The sequence below is a fragment of the Sphaerodactylus townsendi genome, linkage group LG12 (assembly GCF_021028975.2).
Source record: "Sphaerodactylus townsendi isolate TG3544 linkage group LG12, MPM_Stown_v2.3, whole genome shotgun sequence".
Lineage (NCBI taxonomy): Eukaryota > Metazoa > Chordata > Lepidosauria > Squamata > Sphaerodactylidae > Sphaerodactylus > Sphaerodactylus townsendi.
In genome coordinates, this window is record NC_059436.1 from 39,470,910 (window position 1) to 39,486,443 (window position 15,534).

Consider the following 15,534-nt stretch of genomic DNA (forward strand, 5'->3'; position numbering starts at 1 on the left):
ACTTCAGCTGTCTCCTAAAGATCAAGAGTGATGGGGCCAGAAACACTGCCATGCAGAGATGGTTCCATAATTGTGGAGCTTGTATCATCTTGAGCATGAGCTGAGATCCAGAAGGTTCCCCCTTTGAATTTTTTACAGTAAGAATCATGGAATCATAGAGTTGGAAGAGACCCCAAGGGCCATCAGATCCAACCCCCTGCAATGCAGGAACATACAATCAAAGCACTCCTGACAGATGGCCATCCAGCCTCTCTTTAAAAACCTCCAAAGAAGGAGACTCCACCACACTCCGGGTAGTGCATTCCACTGTTGAACAGCCCTTACTGTCAGGAAGTTTTTCCTTCACCTTGAACCCATGACTCCTGGTCCTCGTCTCTGGAGCAGCCAAAAACAAGCTTGCTCTGTCACCAACATGACATCCCTGCCTGTCAACCTCCTTCTCCCACCTGCAATATGGGGACAATCATATTGGTCTACCTTACAGGATAGCCTGAACACCAGAAATGCTGGATAATTATTCATTGTTGATGTATTATTATTATCTTCCCACTTAGAGATCTACATTCGGCCAAAGTCAAACAGAACCCCCCCCCCCCCAAAATATGTTACCCCTAGACCCCTTCTGCACATGCGTATGTGGCCGTGGCATGCGAGGGAGGAAGAGGGGACTGGCATATGGACATGGCCCACCCACCCTAGCAGATTGAGAGGGAGGGGAAGGAGGGGTGGCATGCAAGGGAGGAGGGAGGGGGCCCGGCACCTGGACATGGCCCAGTCACCCTAGTGGAGGGAGAGGGAGGGGGAGGGGTGGCATGCAAGGGAAGGGGAGGGAGGGAGTAAGGGGTGGCATGCAAGGAAGGGGGAGGGGGCCCGGCACCTGGACATGGCCCACCCACCCTAGTAGAGGGAGGGGGAGGGGTGGCATGCAAGGGAAGGGGAGGGAGGGAGGGATGGCATGCAAGGGATGTAAAACTGATGTTAATTGCTGATGCATTATTATTATCTTCCAGCAGAAGGAATGTGGGCAGTCGGAAGCGGAAACTATCAGTTAAGACCTACACAGCAATGGAAGCTAAGCAGAAATGCTTGGAGCACCCCCAGAGAACCACCCCTGGCTGCTCCTCGGAGGATAGTGAGGCCGCCTGTGGTCCCAATTGCCTCAACGCTGCCATTGACAGCCACACCTTTGAGAGCATGAGTGAAGACGACTCGTCTCTCTCACACCTCAAGTCGTCCATCAACAACTATTTTGGCGCTTCTGGGAGGCTGGTGTGCGGGGAGAAGTATCATGTGTTGGCTCGTAGGGTGACCCCTGAGGGCAAAGTTGAGTACTTGGTGGAATGGGAGGGGACCACACCCTACTGAGGTGGTGGGCTTAGATTCCCTGGGAAAGGTGGGGTTTGATTCAAAGGAGTCATGGGATTGGAAGCTGAAACTGGATTGGGTGCTGACTGTCTCAGACATCTCTCCCTAATGTTTATCCTGGGCTTCTTGGGCAAGTGTCCCCTTTATAGTACCTGCCATGGTGCTGGGAGAGACCCAGATGAGGTAGTCAAGCAGGCCATGTTGAGAAATGTGATTGTATCATGACCTGTAAAGGATCTGTGTTGCTTTTAATGCTGCTTTTCTGTGAGGAGAAGAGGAGGGAAGAAATGAGTGGGTTGAGCCAGTACAAATAATAGTATCCACTCATGTTTCCAGAAGCTGGCTTCTTTCAGAGGAATCTTTTTGCTCCTAGGCAACTGGGCCTCCTTTGTGGGGCGAAAAGATGGTTTGTTTCAAGAAGCAAAAGTCCTCCGTCTTGCCAAATATAGGAAGCTGGCTGAATGATGTAAGAATGAGTGTAGCACAATGAGTGACAGCCATGAAGTCCTAGGTTCAACCCTTGCTCAGGACTTGAACTCATTAGAAAGGAAAGCCTCAGTACTTTCAGCTTCAGCCCTCCACACACCCCAGCCTAGCAGTGTGTGACCTATTTACAGGATGGTTTTAAGGATGACTGAAATAACATACCAGAAATGGTCTGAGCACTTGTAAACCTTGTAAACCTATTATACCAATGCTATATGTCACAATCTGTCAGAAGGCTGCTTGGCACGGAGTTGCAAAACATGTCCGCCTCTGAGGGAAAGAATGGAAAGCATGCTGCTACAGTGGATAACCAAACATGGCTATTTATTCTGTCATTTTAATTTGATTTGAAACCACTGAGCAGAGTCATTCGCAGCACTTAAAAATTTGTGTCCAGCCCCAGAAATCTCGCCAGGAGACCAAAGTCCTCCTCGAGGATGCTGAGTAGGGAAGAAGTACCATTCTCACAGGCAACAGGTGTGTCCTTGTTTTTGAAAAATGATATTTTCTCCCGTTCTGTCTCTTATTTCCATGCTCACTTTTGGTACAGTCATTTTAAAGTCACTAGTTTTATGTGGCAAATATCCTTTCTCTCAGAAAGGTCTCGCTGACTGATTTGCTACTGAAATAATGGGGTATTTCCACCACAGGTAAACAGCTGGCCTTCTCCCTGGCTGTGCTTTCTGGGGATAAATAGATATCAAAATTGTTCAGATGCTTCTAGAACAGAGAGAAAACTGGTCATCTTACTGCCTGCCTCGCGGCTCAGTGGGTATCAAAATTGTTGAGGCACGTCTCCCAACAGATGGAAAACTGACAGTTGATGTGAACGTTATCTGAGGTAATTCCTGAAGGGTATTCGTGTAAAACTACAGCTGACGTCTGAGATAATACAATGATGAAAAAAGGCCGTAAAGAAGACATTCCTTGATGAAAAGATTTGCCCCGGTTGCTGATGCAACCAAGAAATGCGATGGCAGACTCATTAAAATAACTGGTGCCTTTTCACGAGTGCCTATGTCACTTTTTTTTTTACAAAAATCATCACCAGAAGAGGGAGTTTGCAAAGCCTTTTCTTCACCTTGATTTCATTTGCATGTTCCTGTTGCACATAATACTTGTAGTCACTGCCATTTAGCTGACTAATATGTCCCAAGGACAGAAATGTGGAGCTTCTAAAAATGTATTTGTTTGCAGGTTTGTTTTGGGGAGAGGGGGAGGGCATTGGTTTGGATTGTTCTTTTTAGTGCTTTTATGCACCTTCTTAAAGAAAAAAAACTATATGGTTTCTCAAATTGCTGCTTTTTAATAACTGACTTTTGTCATATTCAAGTTGTAATTAATATGTCAGATGTACCATTAAAAAGTTTTTTTGTTTTTTTTAAAGAACTTTTCCCTGTGCTTCCATTGTCAGAACAGGGGTGACTGCTTTAGAGGGGGAGATTCTGGACGTAGGTGTCAAACTCGCGGCCCTCCAGATGTTATGGACTACAGTTCCCAGCATGATGCTGGCAGGGATGATGGAACTGTAGTCCATAACATCTGGAAGGCTGCAAGTTTGACACCTATGGTATAAGGCATTAGGATGTTCTTCTATGCAAAGACTGAGAGGAATGTGAACAGCCCAAGCGTACTATTCGGCTGATAAGCTGGCCTAGGATAGGCTAGAAAGAAATAACATGTGAAATTCTGGGAGACCCTTCCCCAGGTTGAAATCCTCTCCACCTCTGGGCTTCGTAGAGAAATTCACTTAGAGGTCATAGACAAAGCATTCCACCTCAGGCTGTTGTAATAATTATGACAAAGCGAATGAAAGGCTTTGAACACTAAAAGTGCCACAGAGAAGTTTCAGTGCTGCTGTCTCCAGTGTGAATGGGGCTGCCCCTGTGTTTACCCAAGAATAACTCCTAGTCAATGCAATGGGACAGAAGTGATATCCTCTGGGCCATCAACAGCCTCACTAGTGGTTCTTTAACCCCTCCCCTGATCTAGTTTCCTTCATGCAAACCCATTTGGTCTTTGGAATGGGGTTCTATTGATCTGTTGATGGTTTTCATTATAGTGCCCTGACCAAAGTGAAAACATCCACCCTGCCCAGACTGCAAGGCACACCCCAGGGGGTCAAAGGGCACCCAGCAACCACAATCATAGCAAGACACTCAGGTATCCTTGACAGATTTAAAATATTGGTGCTCGCATTCCCATTTTTGAGCACAATGGACATTTCTAGTACATTTTAGGCCTCCTTGGTCCTTGCTGCGATATCCTCCCTCTGGCAGCTGCATCTGTCCTCCTAGCTTAGCTCTACTTAACAGCCTGTGTGTTTTTTTTAATGGAAGCTATTAAAAGTGGTGCATAAGTGGATTTTTAAAGAAAAAATATCATAAGCCACTGGAGCTTTTTCCCACAATGGAATGAGCTTTGCAAAAATTTGTCATGAATTTCTTAGCAGTCCGAAGAACATAAACAGCTTAATCTCTTTTCCCTCAAAGCTGTATTTTATAGCCATTTCTCTTTTTCTGCAAGTGTGTGTGTGTGTGTTATGGATCCATTTCCAGACGCTGTTGAGAGCACTGTCATCTAATGGACCGACAGCAGATTAAAGAGCACATCCCATGCTTTGGAATTTATCATGCAAACGGAATCTCTGGAAGTGATGCTTTGAAGAGATGGAAACAGCAATTTGTAGCAGCCACATTCCATTTGCTAAGACTCTACTGCAGGGGCAAAAGGGCACATAAAATCCATTTGTGTCTAGGCAAATGGAAACAGGAGGTGGTGTCATATGCATGTTTCTATAATTGTAACCCATGGCAAAGCTGGAATGGCCGGGTTTTAAAAGACCAGGGTGGCAAACTGGATTGGTTGATGGATATTGCTTTTATGTAAAGTGGGACCTGGGAAAGGAGTACTTGTTTGGAAGGATCCTGTACAAGTCTGAACTTGCAACCACACAGCAAGGCTGTATGGTTCTTGCACTGAATGTACATGCTGAATCCAGGTTGAGGACAAAACGAGTTTCGGGTCCCTATTGACTGTAAAGATATATACTGAGTGGTAGTAATAGTGGACAGGACTGGAGGTGCCTCCATGCTTTAATGAGGAACAGTTTGTTTGGAAGATGCAAAGCAAAACTCAGAGGGGCACAGTCACATAACAAAAACTACTTTTGTGCAGCAGTATCTGTACTGTGGAAACACGCTGTGTCAGAGTCAGCTGCGACAGCATGAAGGAGCCAGCTGTAAAGCACACTACTGAGGAATGCAGTAAGATCCAATGCTATGCTTGGAAGTGTGTGCATAACCCTTGCTGAAAGCTCTGCGGCCAGAATAGATCCAAGGCAAAACAGAAGAGAATCTTACCCTGTTTACCCATGACTTCAGGCAATGTACTTGTGTGTATTCCTGGCTGAGGGTGAGGCTCAGAGGCAGGGCCGAGCCCGGAAGGCGAAGGGCTCTAACCAGTAGCAGAGACTGGTGTGGGGGAAGGAGGTATTCCAGGGTTCCTTTTGCCCAGATCTGAGGCCACCAGTAGTCATAGGCCTTTTGCTGCCTTCAGGATTGATTCTCTTAAATGAACACATTTCAGCCTATTCAGAACTCACCGTGCCACAGATCAGACTCTCATCGGGGTTTCCAAAACCTGGTAAAGTGTGGCTTTCCCCACCACTTCACAGGGAAAGCAAAAGGAATCAGAATATGTTTTGCTTTCCCCAGGGTTTCTTGCTCCTTCAGACTCTCCCCACCCACCCAACAGCAGTTTCTCCAGCCGGGATAGAACAAAGAAATGGGGGTGAGCAAAAGGGTGGATCTGCATGGCTGGGAGATGCTTTGCAGCTTAAGGTTCCTCAGCAAATGGCAAACTGCATGCAAAAACCCACTGCAAAGCACACAGCCATGTAAAAAGTGGTAAGTGTACAAAAGCCCATCTGGTCAACAGAAGGTGGGGATCCTGTCCCAGTGTGGGGGAAACCTCATAGTTCCCATGTGCTGGTTCCCCTGGCACTTCAAGTATGAGAAGCCATTTTTCAAGCAGATCAGCATCTGAGGTTTGAACAGCTCCAACTTGTTCATTCAGTGACTTTCCTTGAGAAATCATCTTCAGACAACGTTTCATGGAAACCAACCCTGAGAGGAGAAGGCCAACATTCCAGCGGCTTCTTGAACCAGATTCTGCCCTTTGATTCTCTTCCAACTCACAAGGAGATTTCTGTCCAGCTCTCTGGGCACACGGAATCAGTATGCATGAAGACTCATGCCAAGGAGCACAATATAATGTCTGAAAAGGGCCAGCTTAGGTCCCAGCAACACCCTTTAATCCTATGGAACACTCTCTTCGATCCACTGCAGATAGGCTGGGTTTCCTTGGTCAATGAGCAGGCTGATAAATTCAGGGACTTCAAAGGGATGGATGGATCTGAGAGAGGAGACACACATACAGGCAGTGTGAATGTCTCCAGTTGAAGTAAAATGTCTCCATCGAGAATCGAGTAGTAATTGCAAAGTGAAAAGGACAGAGAAGTTATGCCAAGTAATTGTTTTAGTTATGAGCTGCGTCAAGCGGGTATTTGGATGTTTTCTGAATTAAATTAAAACATGTCAAAAGTATTCCACCCTGCTGCACCTTACAAATGAGAAATTAGGTATATATATATTCTTTTTTAACAGGAAGGTTCCAGAAAAGTTCTTTGAGAAACATTTGATCTCAACTGATTTTTAAAAACTACTGAACAAAACTCACCTGATATACTCTGACAACTCCCTGATTTTAGCCGTCCTCGTTTTCACTAGCTTGAAAGAGAAAGCAAGAGGATTACAAGCAAGCAAGCCTTTACTGGCATAGACAGCAATACAACAATAGTAAAAAAAACTGATTAAAAAATATACAGTACAGGAAATAAATGTTAAGTGGAGGGAAATCTACTGGCATTTAGTAATTTCCAGGAGAAAGTCTGACACTATCAGACAGAGAGAAGGATCTGGATTGTCCAGCACGTAGTGTAATCTAATTAAATCGGAGAGATTGGGTAAATGTAAAGGAGTAAGATTCACATATTTGGATCTGATTTCCTTGTATCTGAAACAGTGCAGTAACTGGTGGGCCAGAGATCCAACTGAGCCATCATTACACAGGCACAATATTTTAGCCTTTTCTTGCTTGTTAAATCTGCCATGTAATAAGGCAGAAGGCATAACATCAAACCTGGCGAGCATTATGGCTCTCCTTTGAGCTGGGTTTATTAAGCAATACAGGTAGTGTGCCAAGTGGCCAAACGGGAGAGAAAAATAAAGGGGGGGTGGGAGGATGTTTTCTTGGCTGTGGTGACCTGAGAGCAGACGGTGGACCAGAGAATTACAGTCCAAGAGAAAATGGATTCACAGCCAGAATCTAAAAGACCTCAGAATCTTACAAGGTTTCAGAGTTCAGCTCTGTCTTCTAGAAATGAGTGTGACACAACAGGGGACACTTTAAAAATTATGAACTAGAAAAATACTTCCAAGCAAATCTAAGCAAACGTATAATTGTTAAGGGGTAAACATAAATAAAATGGTAGCCTAGTCGATTCTTGATCATCTTGATGATTTAAAGGGTGATTGTGCAACAGGCAATGAAGGGGGAACCAACATTTTATTTCAATGGGAAACCTGTGGCTGATCCTCTGTCCCTTGCAACCTAGGGACCAACATATCCTTCTCCGATGCTTACCAGAAGTATCTCTGTAGCTTCTTCTAATTCCCCTTTCCAAACATACCTACATAAAAAGACAAGAAGAAAGCAAGGCTTTAAAAAAAATCCATGCAGATGCATGATTCTTCTGGGGCAGTCAAATGGGCTGAGCATTGGACTCACATGGTTGAAGTTTTGGGGAAGATGCTCACACAAGCTGCCAGTTTCTGGTCCATAATTGCCCTAGAAGAAACAAAGTGCATTACCTGCAAGAACCTTCTTCCAGACTCCAGAATGTCATTCATATTGTGCTGTGAAGTTCAGTTTCCATTTGTATTTACTGTTATGATTACTACAAACTGATGGGCTGTGCAGAATCGACAGGAACAGTTAGAAGATCAGCCCTCCTTCCAAACATTTGTTTCCGAAATCCTCTAGGATTTCAGTGGCGAAAGGGAAAATATCTGTGCAAACCAGCCATTTTCTTCAGGTGAACTGATCTCTGTTTCCTGGAGATCAGTTACAATCCCAGAAGATATCCAGCCATCACCTGGATGCTGTCAAGCCTGTCTCCTTCCTGTTTCTCCTTTAGTCTTAGTTGTCCCTCAGACACATGCTGAGTACTTAGCACACTGTTTTTTTAAATTTACAAAATCATTTGCCTGCATGTTCGTGGAGTATTCAGAGACTCACTGTCCATAAGTGACTGATGGCCATTTATAGAGGACCATCAGTATATAAACTCCTAACCACCTCAGTGTGTTGAGTGACACTCTAGAGACACTACGGTATTTCCATAGAGATTCCAGAGTGTTAGCTGATGACTGAAGCCATGTCTAGCCTCCATCCCCCACCAGTGTCTTCTGGTGGTCTGTGAGATGAGGGCTTCAGATGAAAGATGCCCTACGCAAAACTTTTAAATATCAATGGTTAATTTTATTAGCAAGCTGAAATTCGCCTCCAGCAGCTGAATATATTGGAAGGTTTAAAGTTGTTCCCTGGATGGAAAGAAAGTGCTCTTGTGCTTCTTGAGCAATAGAAACAGTCTCACACATAGTCCCTGGTTTGTTAAAGCCAGGCACGATATATTTGGGAGCTTGTGTTAATTCTCATGTTATGCCTTCCAGTAATTATATTATTCTTGAAATTGTTGTTCTAATTCCATGAACTGATTGCAAGCTGTTGGTAAATTTCTTGCAAGTGTTTTAAAAAGTTGTGGTCTTAAACAAGGAAGCTGCTGCTGTACCTGTGCTCCTCTGCCATAGGAGCACACGCGGGTGGGGGTGTTCCAGGGTGTTCCCAGAAGCGGAGTAACTTTTGTTGGCTTCCACAGGGTTTTTAGCCCAAGAATGGCCCCTTTGGCAGCTGGGAACTTATGACATTTCAAAGTGTGGCACAGCCTATTGAACTGCACTGGGGATTTTCAGGTCAGCTGCACCAACTTGCCTGTTTTGTTGCTTCTTGCCCTGTCTGAATCCCTTGTAGGAAGTGGTGCGACTGCATCACAATGGCACCGTCCTCAGCACCACGAAACTGCCCCCTCCCCACCTTAGATTTCACGGCCATTGATTTGTTTGGGTTTCTTCCCACTTTTTCTGAATCCTACCATGTTATGGTTGAAGGGATAGGAAATAATAAATGATTCCGGACAGGCCAAATATAACAGGTTGAAGCCCTTTTTAAAAACATTGTGGGGGAGAGGTCCCCACAGAACTTGACACCCCCCCCCCCCCACGCTTGCAACCTGCTATAGTTGGTTGAACCTGAGTTAATTGAAAGTTGCTAAATTAGCAACTTTTTTCCTTTAAACCCAGTCTCAGTTGCTTCCTGGCTACCTGTATGAACTATGGATAATAGGAAGCATTCAATTCCCCTCCCTTCCATCCACCACTAAAGTGGATTACCCAGGTGGATGTCATTAGAATGGATTGTCTAGGTGGCCACCATGTTGTGCCGGTAAGTGGGTGGAGGGATTCTTGAGTGGGGTGGACTCTTGGGTGGGGGGGATTATCAGGTGTACCGTTTGCAGAGAAACACAGTGTTTTCCATGAGAACTGTGCGGCCTCCTGATGCCAGGATTCCAGCAATCCCAGCTGGCCCCTGCACCTGCTGCGCAAACAGCGGCACAGGTAACATGAGTTCATTTAACCCGTTACTGCTGAATGAGCAGAACCAGCCAAACAGGTAGTACATGATGTAGAAGACCTCTCCCTGAGGCTGTGGAGAGTTGCAGCCAGAGTCAACAAGACCAACACTCTCAGACCAAAGTTCTGACTTAATGTATTCTATATTAGGGCTGTTGTTTTTAACTCAGGAGCATATCAATTGCATGAAAATGATACCAAATAATCAGCAGCAGCAACAGAAAGGACGCATACCGAACTGGATTATAACAGAACATCAAAACAGAACAACCCATTTCAGTCTGTTGACATCTCTCGGTTGCTGGTGATGTATTTCCATAAAGGAAGGATACACCCGTTCTCATATGCATGGCAGGTAGTGGAATTTGTGTTGATGGAGCTGAAACTGGGGGGTGAATAATTAACCAACCATAGTTATCAAGGGCTTGATCATTGGCAACCGGCTAGTTTGAAAACATTAACCTTTCAACCGGTAAACTACAGTAATGTCCCTTTCTAATTAGTTAGCTAGTTCTTATATTGTCTCATGTGTATTTTTAAAAACTTGTTTGCACACCATTCCCAGAGTGTTCAGTGATGCAAAGGAGGGCCCTGAGCAAACCCTGTGCCCGTTTCTGTGCCCGCAGACTCTTCTCACTGTTTATTGAACTGGGTGGGGGTGGGGAAGAGGCATGAACAGCAGCACAGTTTACAAAGAGGCGCCCTGGTAGGAACTCACCCCTTCTCAATAAATGCCTCCTTCATCAACAGAGATGCAGTGTTTGAAACAGAGGGGGCCATTCAAGGCAGCTCCAAGCTGGAAGAAGGGTGGAAAGCTACCGCACATAGAAAAGGTTTTCCTTGGAAACGGCAAAGGTGTGCTCCCCCCCCCCTCACCCAGTGGCTCATGATGGGACATGGATAGAATTGTCTCTTTTTAAAGAGTTTTCTGTTAGAGCGCACATGCACCAAATTTCAGCACCTGGGGAATCTGAGCACATCTTAAAAATGAACCATCAGAGATTCTTTGCCATATGCCTTCCGTTTTGTTTTGCTCTTTAAACAAGTTTCTAATCTATGCACCTTTGTCTTTCTCTTAAACAAAAAGCTTCTGGTCTGGATATCTTCTGTTCTTGTACAGCCAGAAAGCTGCTAGTCCACCTGCCTGTAAAGGTAGCCCTGAAAGTGAGGAGGGGGAAGGGGGCCAAACAGTGTCTTTAGTGTCTTGTGTAGCGCCCTCCCATGATTAAGAGAAACAAAATGAATCACAAGCATTGCACAGATAAGGAAATAGCTGTAACCAGCATATACTGTGTGTGACTTAAGTGCTTTCAAGTTGTTTCTGACTCAGGGTGAGATATAAAATTGGGGTTTCCTTTGGTATACTATTATGGTTGTGTGGGTTTTTTTTTTACAGGATCAGAGGACGAATGGCCTAATCATATAGGTAGTCTTGGCATCTGCTTGAAGTAATGCAATCCAAGGAACACACGTGCCTCATGTGTAATACCCCATTCTCATTGGCACTATGAGGAAGAATACAGAAATGTCATGGCATGGTGCCAGTGTAGGCAGGACCGACATTTTTAAATTGCCCAGCTGGCAAAGATCCTTAGGCTGGCCTAGGCCCAGAATATAGAAGCCTTGGTTTTTAGAAGCTCTTAGTCCTCTCTGAGGATTAGCTGGGCTAAATATTTAAAGACATGATGACCAAATAACTGGTAAGGAAGCCTGCAGTGAGAGGATCACTGTAGCTCTGTCCAAAGGGATTTCCACCAAATGCAAACTGCCTGCCTGCAGTTCAGTTTGTCCCTGTGCCACTGCGTTTGATTGGGCATCCCTTGGGCATGGGTGGAGAAAGCCTCCTACTTTCCAGACTTTATTTATAAAAGAAGAGGAGGCAGGATTCCTGCCTGCCTGGTCATTTGCATTGCTGACCCCGAAGCCTCTTGTCACTCTAATTTTGAGTGGGAACCTGCAGCATTTGTTCTCTGTCATTTATATCACTGCAATTTCACATAACTGATTTTGTTTTTGCATATAATGCAATAAAACCTAGCGGTTACGGCAGCTAGAATCGCATCAGCACCAAAGGAGAAATCAGAGCAATACCCAGATCTTACAGAAGAGAGGCATGGACTAACAGAACAGGCAGCAATAGCATCTTGACATCCTTGATACACGACAAATCAACTACAGAATATAGAAAGTAATGGAATCCTTTTGGGGACTACATAGATCAAGCTCTGGGACAAAAAGAAAGTAAACGAAGTTTCACATGTTGATAGATATAAGTAAACACCACGTGTCACTTTTCTATGCAATAATATTTTCTTCTATTTAAAAAAACGTAAACAACAAAAATTAAAATTGACTTTTAAAAGTGTAAATACTTTTGTATTTATACTTTTGTAAATGAAGAAGAGGTGGCTTCACAGATGGGAAGAGGTGGGGTGCTAAGTGGGGGGTGCTGGAGGAGAGAGGACAGGGTAAAAAAATGAGGCTAACAGTCCTTGTAAGGAATTGCATTCTTACTTAACAACCAGTGTGATATCACAGTTAGCATATCAAACTAGAGATGCGGAGATTGAAGTTCAAACTTTGTACAGCCAGATAGCTTAGTGGGTAATTTGGGGCTGGCTTAACCTACCTTGAAGGGTGACTGTGAGGATAAAATAAAGGAATGGAGATCCTGGACTGTTGCTCTAAGCTCTCTGGAGGACAGTACAATTTTTAAAAATCTGATCAACAGATATTTCACTGCTTTGTACATTCCAGTGTTGAAGGCAATGCCTGAAGACAAAACTGAAGCTAAACTTTGACTCCAAATAAGACTTGACTGAACTCTGTTTAACTCATTCTGAAGAAACGGCCTGCATCTGCAGCCAAGACAAGCTACCTGGTGGTTTGTCAAGGAGTTCAGTTATTCATAGTGCACAAGTTGGGAGAACGTATCCAGCACCCTACCTTGCGATATCTCTTGCAATCTGCTCGTTGGGGCAGTTGATGAAAGCCACAGAAAGAGTCCCAGAAATATAGCTGCCGGTCAGCACTGAATGCAGCTGAAGGCTGACGGTTCTCAGCACTGGATACATCAGCAAAGATAAACTCATGGCCTAGTGAAAGGGAGGAGGAGGTTGATCAGTTAATGAACCTTCTAGAATAAGTTCCCAAGTACTGGCGAAAGACTGGGATACCAAATTCAGCTGAACCAAAACAGAGGCGTATCAGGGGGAAATGGCGCCTGGAGACAACCCCTTCTCCGCCCCCCCCCCCCACTATGGGAACAGGAAAATAGGCTTGAATATTATAATTGATATAAAAGAATAAGGGATCTATGTAAACTGACAATCAAGGAGTCTCTCAATTGTAAGCCTCCAAACTTGGGGGCATGGCTGCCCATCACTTGGGGGCGTGGATCAACCACTTTCTTGCAGTTTTATATGAAGAAGAAGAGTTGGATTTATATCCCCCCCTTTTCTCCTGTAAAGAGACTCAAAGGGGCTTACAAACTCCTTTCCTTTCCCCCCTCACAACAAACACCCTGTGAGGTAGGTGGGTCTGAGAGAGCTCAGAAGAACTGTGACTAGCCCAAGGTCACCCAGCTGGCATGTGTGGGAGTGCACAATTCCCCAGATAAGCCTCCACAGCTCAGGCGGCAGAGCGGGCAATTAAACCCAGTTCTTCCAGATTAGAGTACACCTGCTCTTAACCACTACGCCATATGCTATCCTGAGATCCTTGCAGGAAGGACAAGATTTATGGAATAGGAAGGTGGTGACAGAGACCCCCAGGCAGATACAAGTTTATTACCCTAGTATGATTTTTATACTGTTTTAGAATTTTTAAAAACTTCCAGGATTCCTGAAAGTGCTGGGTGAGATATGATTTGTATGAATTACACAGGTCTACATCATCCTGGAGAAATTATGCTTGGGCTTTGCTGTTGCATTTTCAAGAGGGGACGAATCTAATTCCGGCCACAGTTAACAGGACAAAATGTTCACTACTTATGCTTAGAAGTTTTTCAAAATACTATTTTATTTACATTATTTATACCCTGCATTTCTTAGCAAAAAACCACCCAAAGCATCTTGCTTTTCTGTCCTCTTCTCCATCCCCAAAATGACCTTTTGAGATAATTTAGGCTGAGCATGTATGACTGGCCCAAGTTCACCCAGAGTTTCCACAGCAGAGTGGTACCCAGGTCTCCCCCATTCTGGTCTGATTCTCTAAACACTGCACCATTCTTTCTGTCAGTAGCCCAATACATGGGATACCCATGTATGCATTAAATGGATTTCTGTGCCACAGTCTATATAATACAGGAGAATTTGAGGGGAATAGGATGGTAGAATGGGTTGTACCACTTCAAAGTGTGTGTGAGGGAGCGGTTTCCAGATTTCAACTTTTCTTTGCATAAAAAAATCCAAGGTAAGTAGAAAACTAGCATGACAGGAAGCACCCTGTCTCTTTATTTGCTATGCTGATATCTGTTTACATAGAATATTTTCCTGTATTTTTTTTAAAGTAGGGGATCCTTCCAAAATATGATCTATCACTCACATCAGGGTGCCGTTGTTTTAGCACTTCATCTTTCTACCATCTCATTTTCCTGAATGTGTGACCTGGGCGTGAGGGAAAAAAAGAAGATCCCCCAGTTTAAAACTGCATGATAAATTAATTGTTGAACTTTTATTTTATGCTAAACCTCAACAATGCTGTTAAAATCAAACACTATTTTAAATGCTGTCTGTCCTAGGGTGGATATGGTGGCTACTATTTAACCCAAAAAATTAAAAGGCGGATTGCATTATTTTTAAAAGATTTCTGCCAGAAAAGCAGCAACCTTACATCTGTTCTCATGGGCAAAAAATAGCATTTTCACCATCAGGAAATCAGACTGGACTTTACTCCCCAAATTCACTGAAGCAGTCTATAGGTCTGGATAATCACTCTCTCTCTCTCAGCATTATTCAATTTTCTTCCAAGGAGACTACTAGACTGTGATTTTTATTTATTGCTGAAATGAGATCACCAGTTGTTATAGCATTAAAGTGGGGAAGAATCCTATGATGCCTTTTCCTCATTTAAGAAAATAAGAAAAACTGTACTTGGCTTTAGGATTCTCTCATCCTAAGCAGAGTTACATCCTTCTGAAACGACTCAAGTTGTCTGTTGATGTGACTAGTAGTAGACTGCGCTGTTGGTCAGTTTCATCCCAACTTGGAAAGAATACAGAGATGCGAAACTTACCAGCAGCAAAGTGAAGCATCCTGGACGGGAATTGGAAGCGCTCAGAAGCGCCTGGAAACGCGCGATGAACCAATCTATTTTCAACATCCTCCCCGCCACGCACCCCCGACCCCCATCTAGTTCCTAATTTAAATTGCTGCACCCCCCTCTCTCTTCCTGCCCCTTTGCCCACTCCATCCCCTTGAAGGCTTCCCTGGAAAAGTTGGCTGTTCGTTGCGCAATTCAAATGCAAGCAAGCGAACAGGCGACTGGAATTTAATCCCCGCCCCGTAGCAACTGGCATCCGCCCCTGTTCTTTACTCGAACCTGCTCATGCAAGTGTCTGCCGGGCATCCTCGCCCACCCCATCCTTGCCAGCCGTCCTGAGCCAGCTTTTTTTTTGGGGGGGGGGGGGCTTGTTAGTTCTGCTAGTATTTTACCGACTTGGTCATTAAAGCAGTGTACGAATATGTTTTGGATCTATTTTCTTAGGAAGGTACAAACAAATATAAAGGCACGCAGCCTAGACATATCTTTCATGTATAGATGCTTTGAAATGGCTGGGCTCGTTTGTGGCCAGCTCTCCCGTGAGTTCAGACAGCGATTCTAAGTAAATCCTATCAGAAAACTTTGATCTATCCAGTGGACCTGGCTTCTA

The 15,534-nt window shown here is 44.3% G+C and overlaps 2 protein-coding genes across 5 annotated transcripts in view; one reads left to right on the forward strand and one right to left on the reverse strand.

Moving 5' to 3' along the window:
• The window catches only part of PHF19 (PHD finger protein 19), a 28,445-nt gene extending 25,212 nt beyond the window's left edge, over positions 1-3,233 (forward strand). For 2 of the 3 annotated variants that reach the window (XM_048513012.1, XM_048513010.1), the window contains one exon: positions 1,011-3,233. In XM_048513012.1, coding sequence (XP_048368969.1) covers positions 1,011-1,365 — 355 coding nt within the window. In that variant the 3' untranslated portion in view covers positions 1,366-3,233. The remainder of the gene's footprint in view (positions 1-1,010) is intronic. The other variant, XM_048513013.1, reaches the window with a different exon arrangement.
• On the reverse strand, positions 2,348-15,042 carry CUTA (cutA divalent cation tolerance homolog). 2 transcript variants are annotated; one of them, XM_048513015.1, is made up of 7 exons: positions 14,898-14,982; positions 14,208-14,269; positions 12,609-12,757; positions 7,702-7,761; positions 7,558-7,603; positions 6,592-6,641; positions 2,348-6,267 (listed from the first exon to the last, which is right to left on the reverse strand). In XM_048513015.1, the coding sequence occupies exons 3-7, from the start codon at positions 12,752-12,754 to the stop codon at positions 6,171-6,173; spliced, it is 399 nt and encodes a 132-aa protein (XP_048368972.1). In that variant the 5' UTR covers positions 12,755-12,757; positions 14,208-14,269; positions 14,898-14,982; the 3' UTR covers positions 2,348-6,170. The 2 variants fall into 2 exon arrangements, with proteins under 2 accessions (XP_048368972.1, XP_048368971.1); XM_048513014.1 differs by lacking the exon at positions 14,208-14,269 and having other exon boundaries at positions 14,898-15,042.
• Positions 15,043-15,534: the final 492 nt, after the last annotated feature.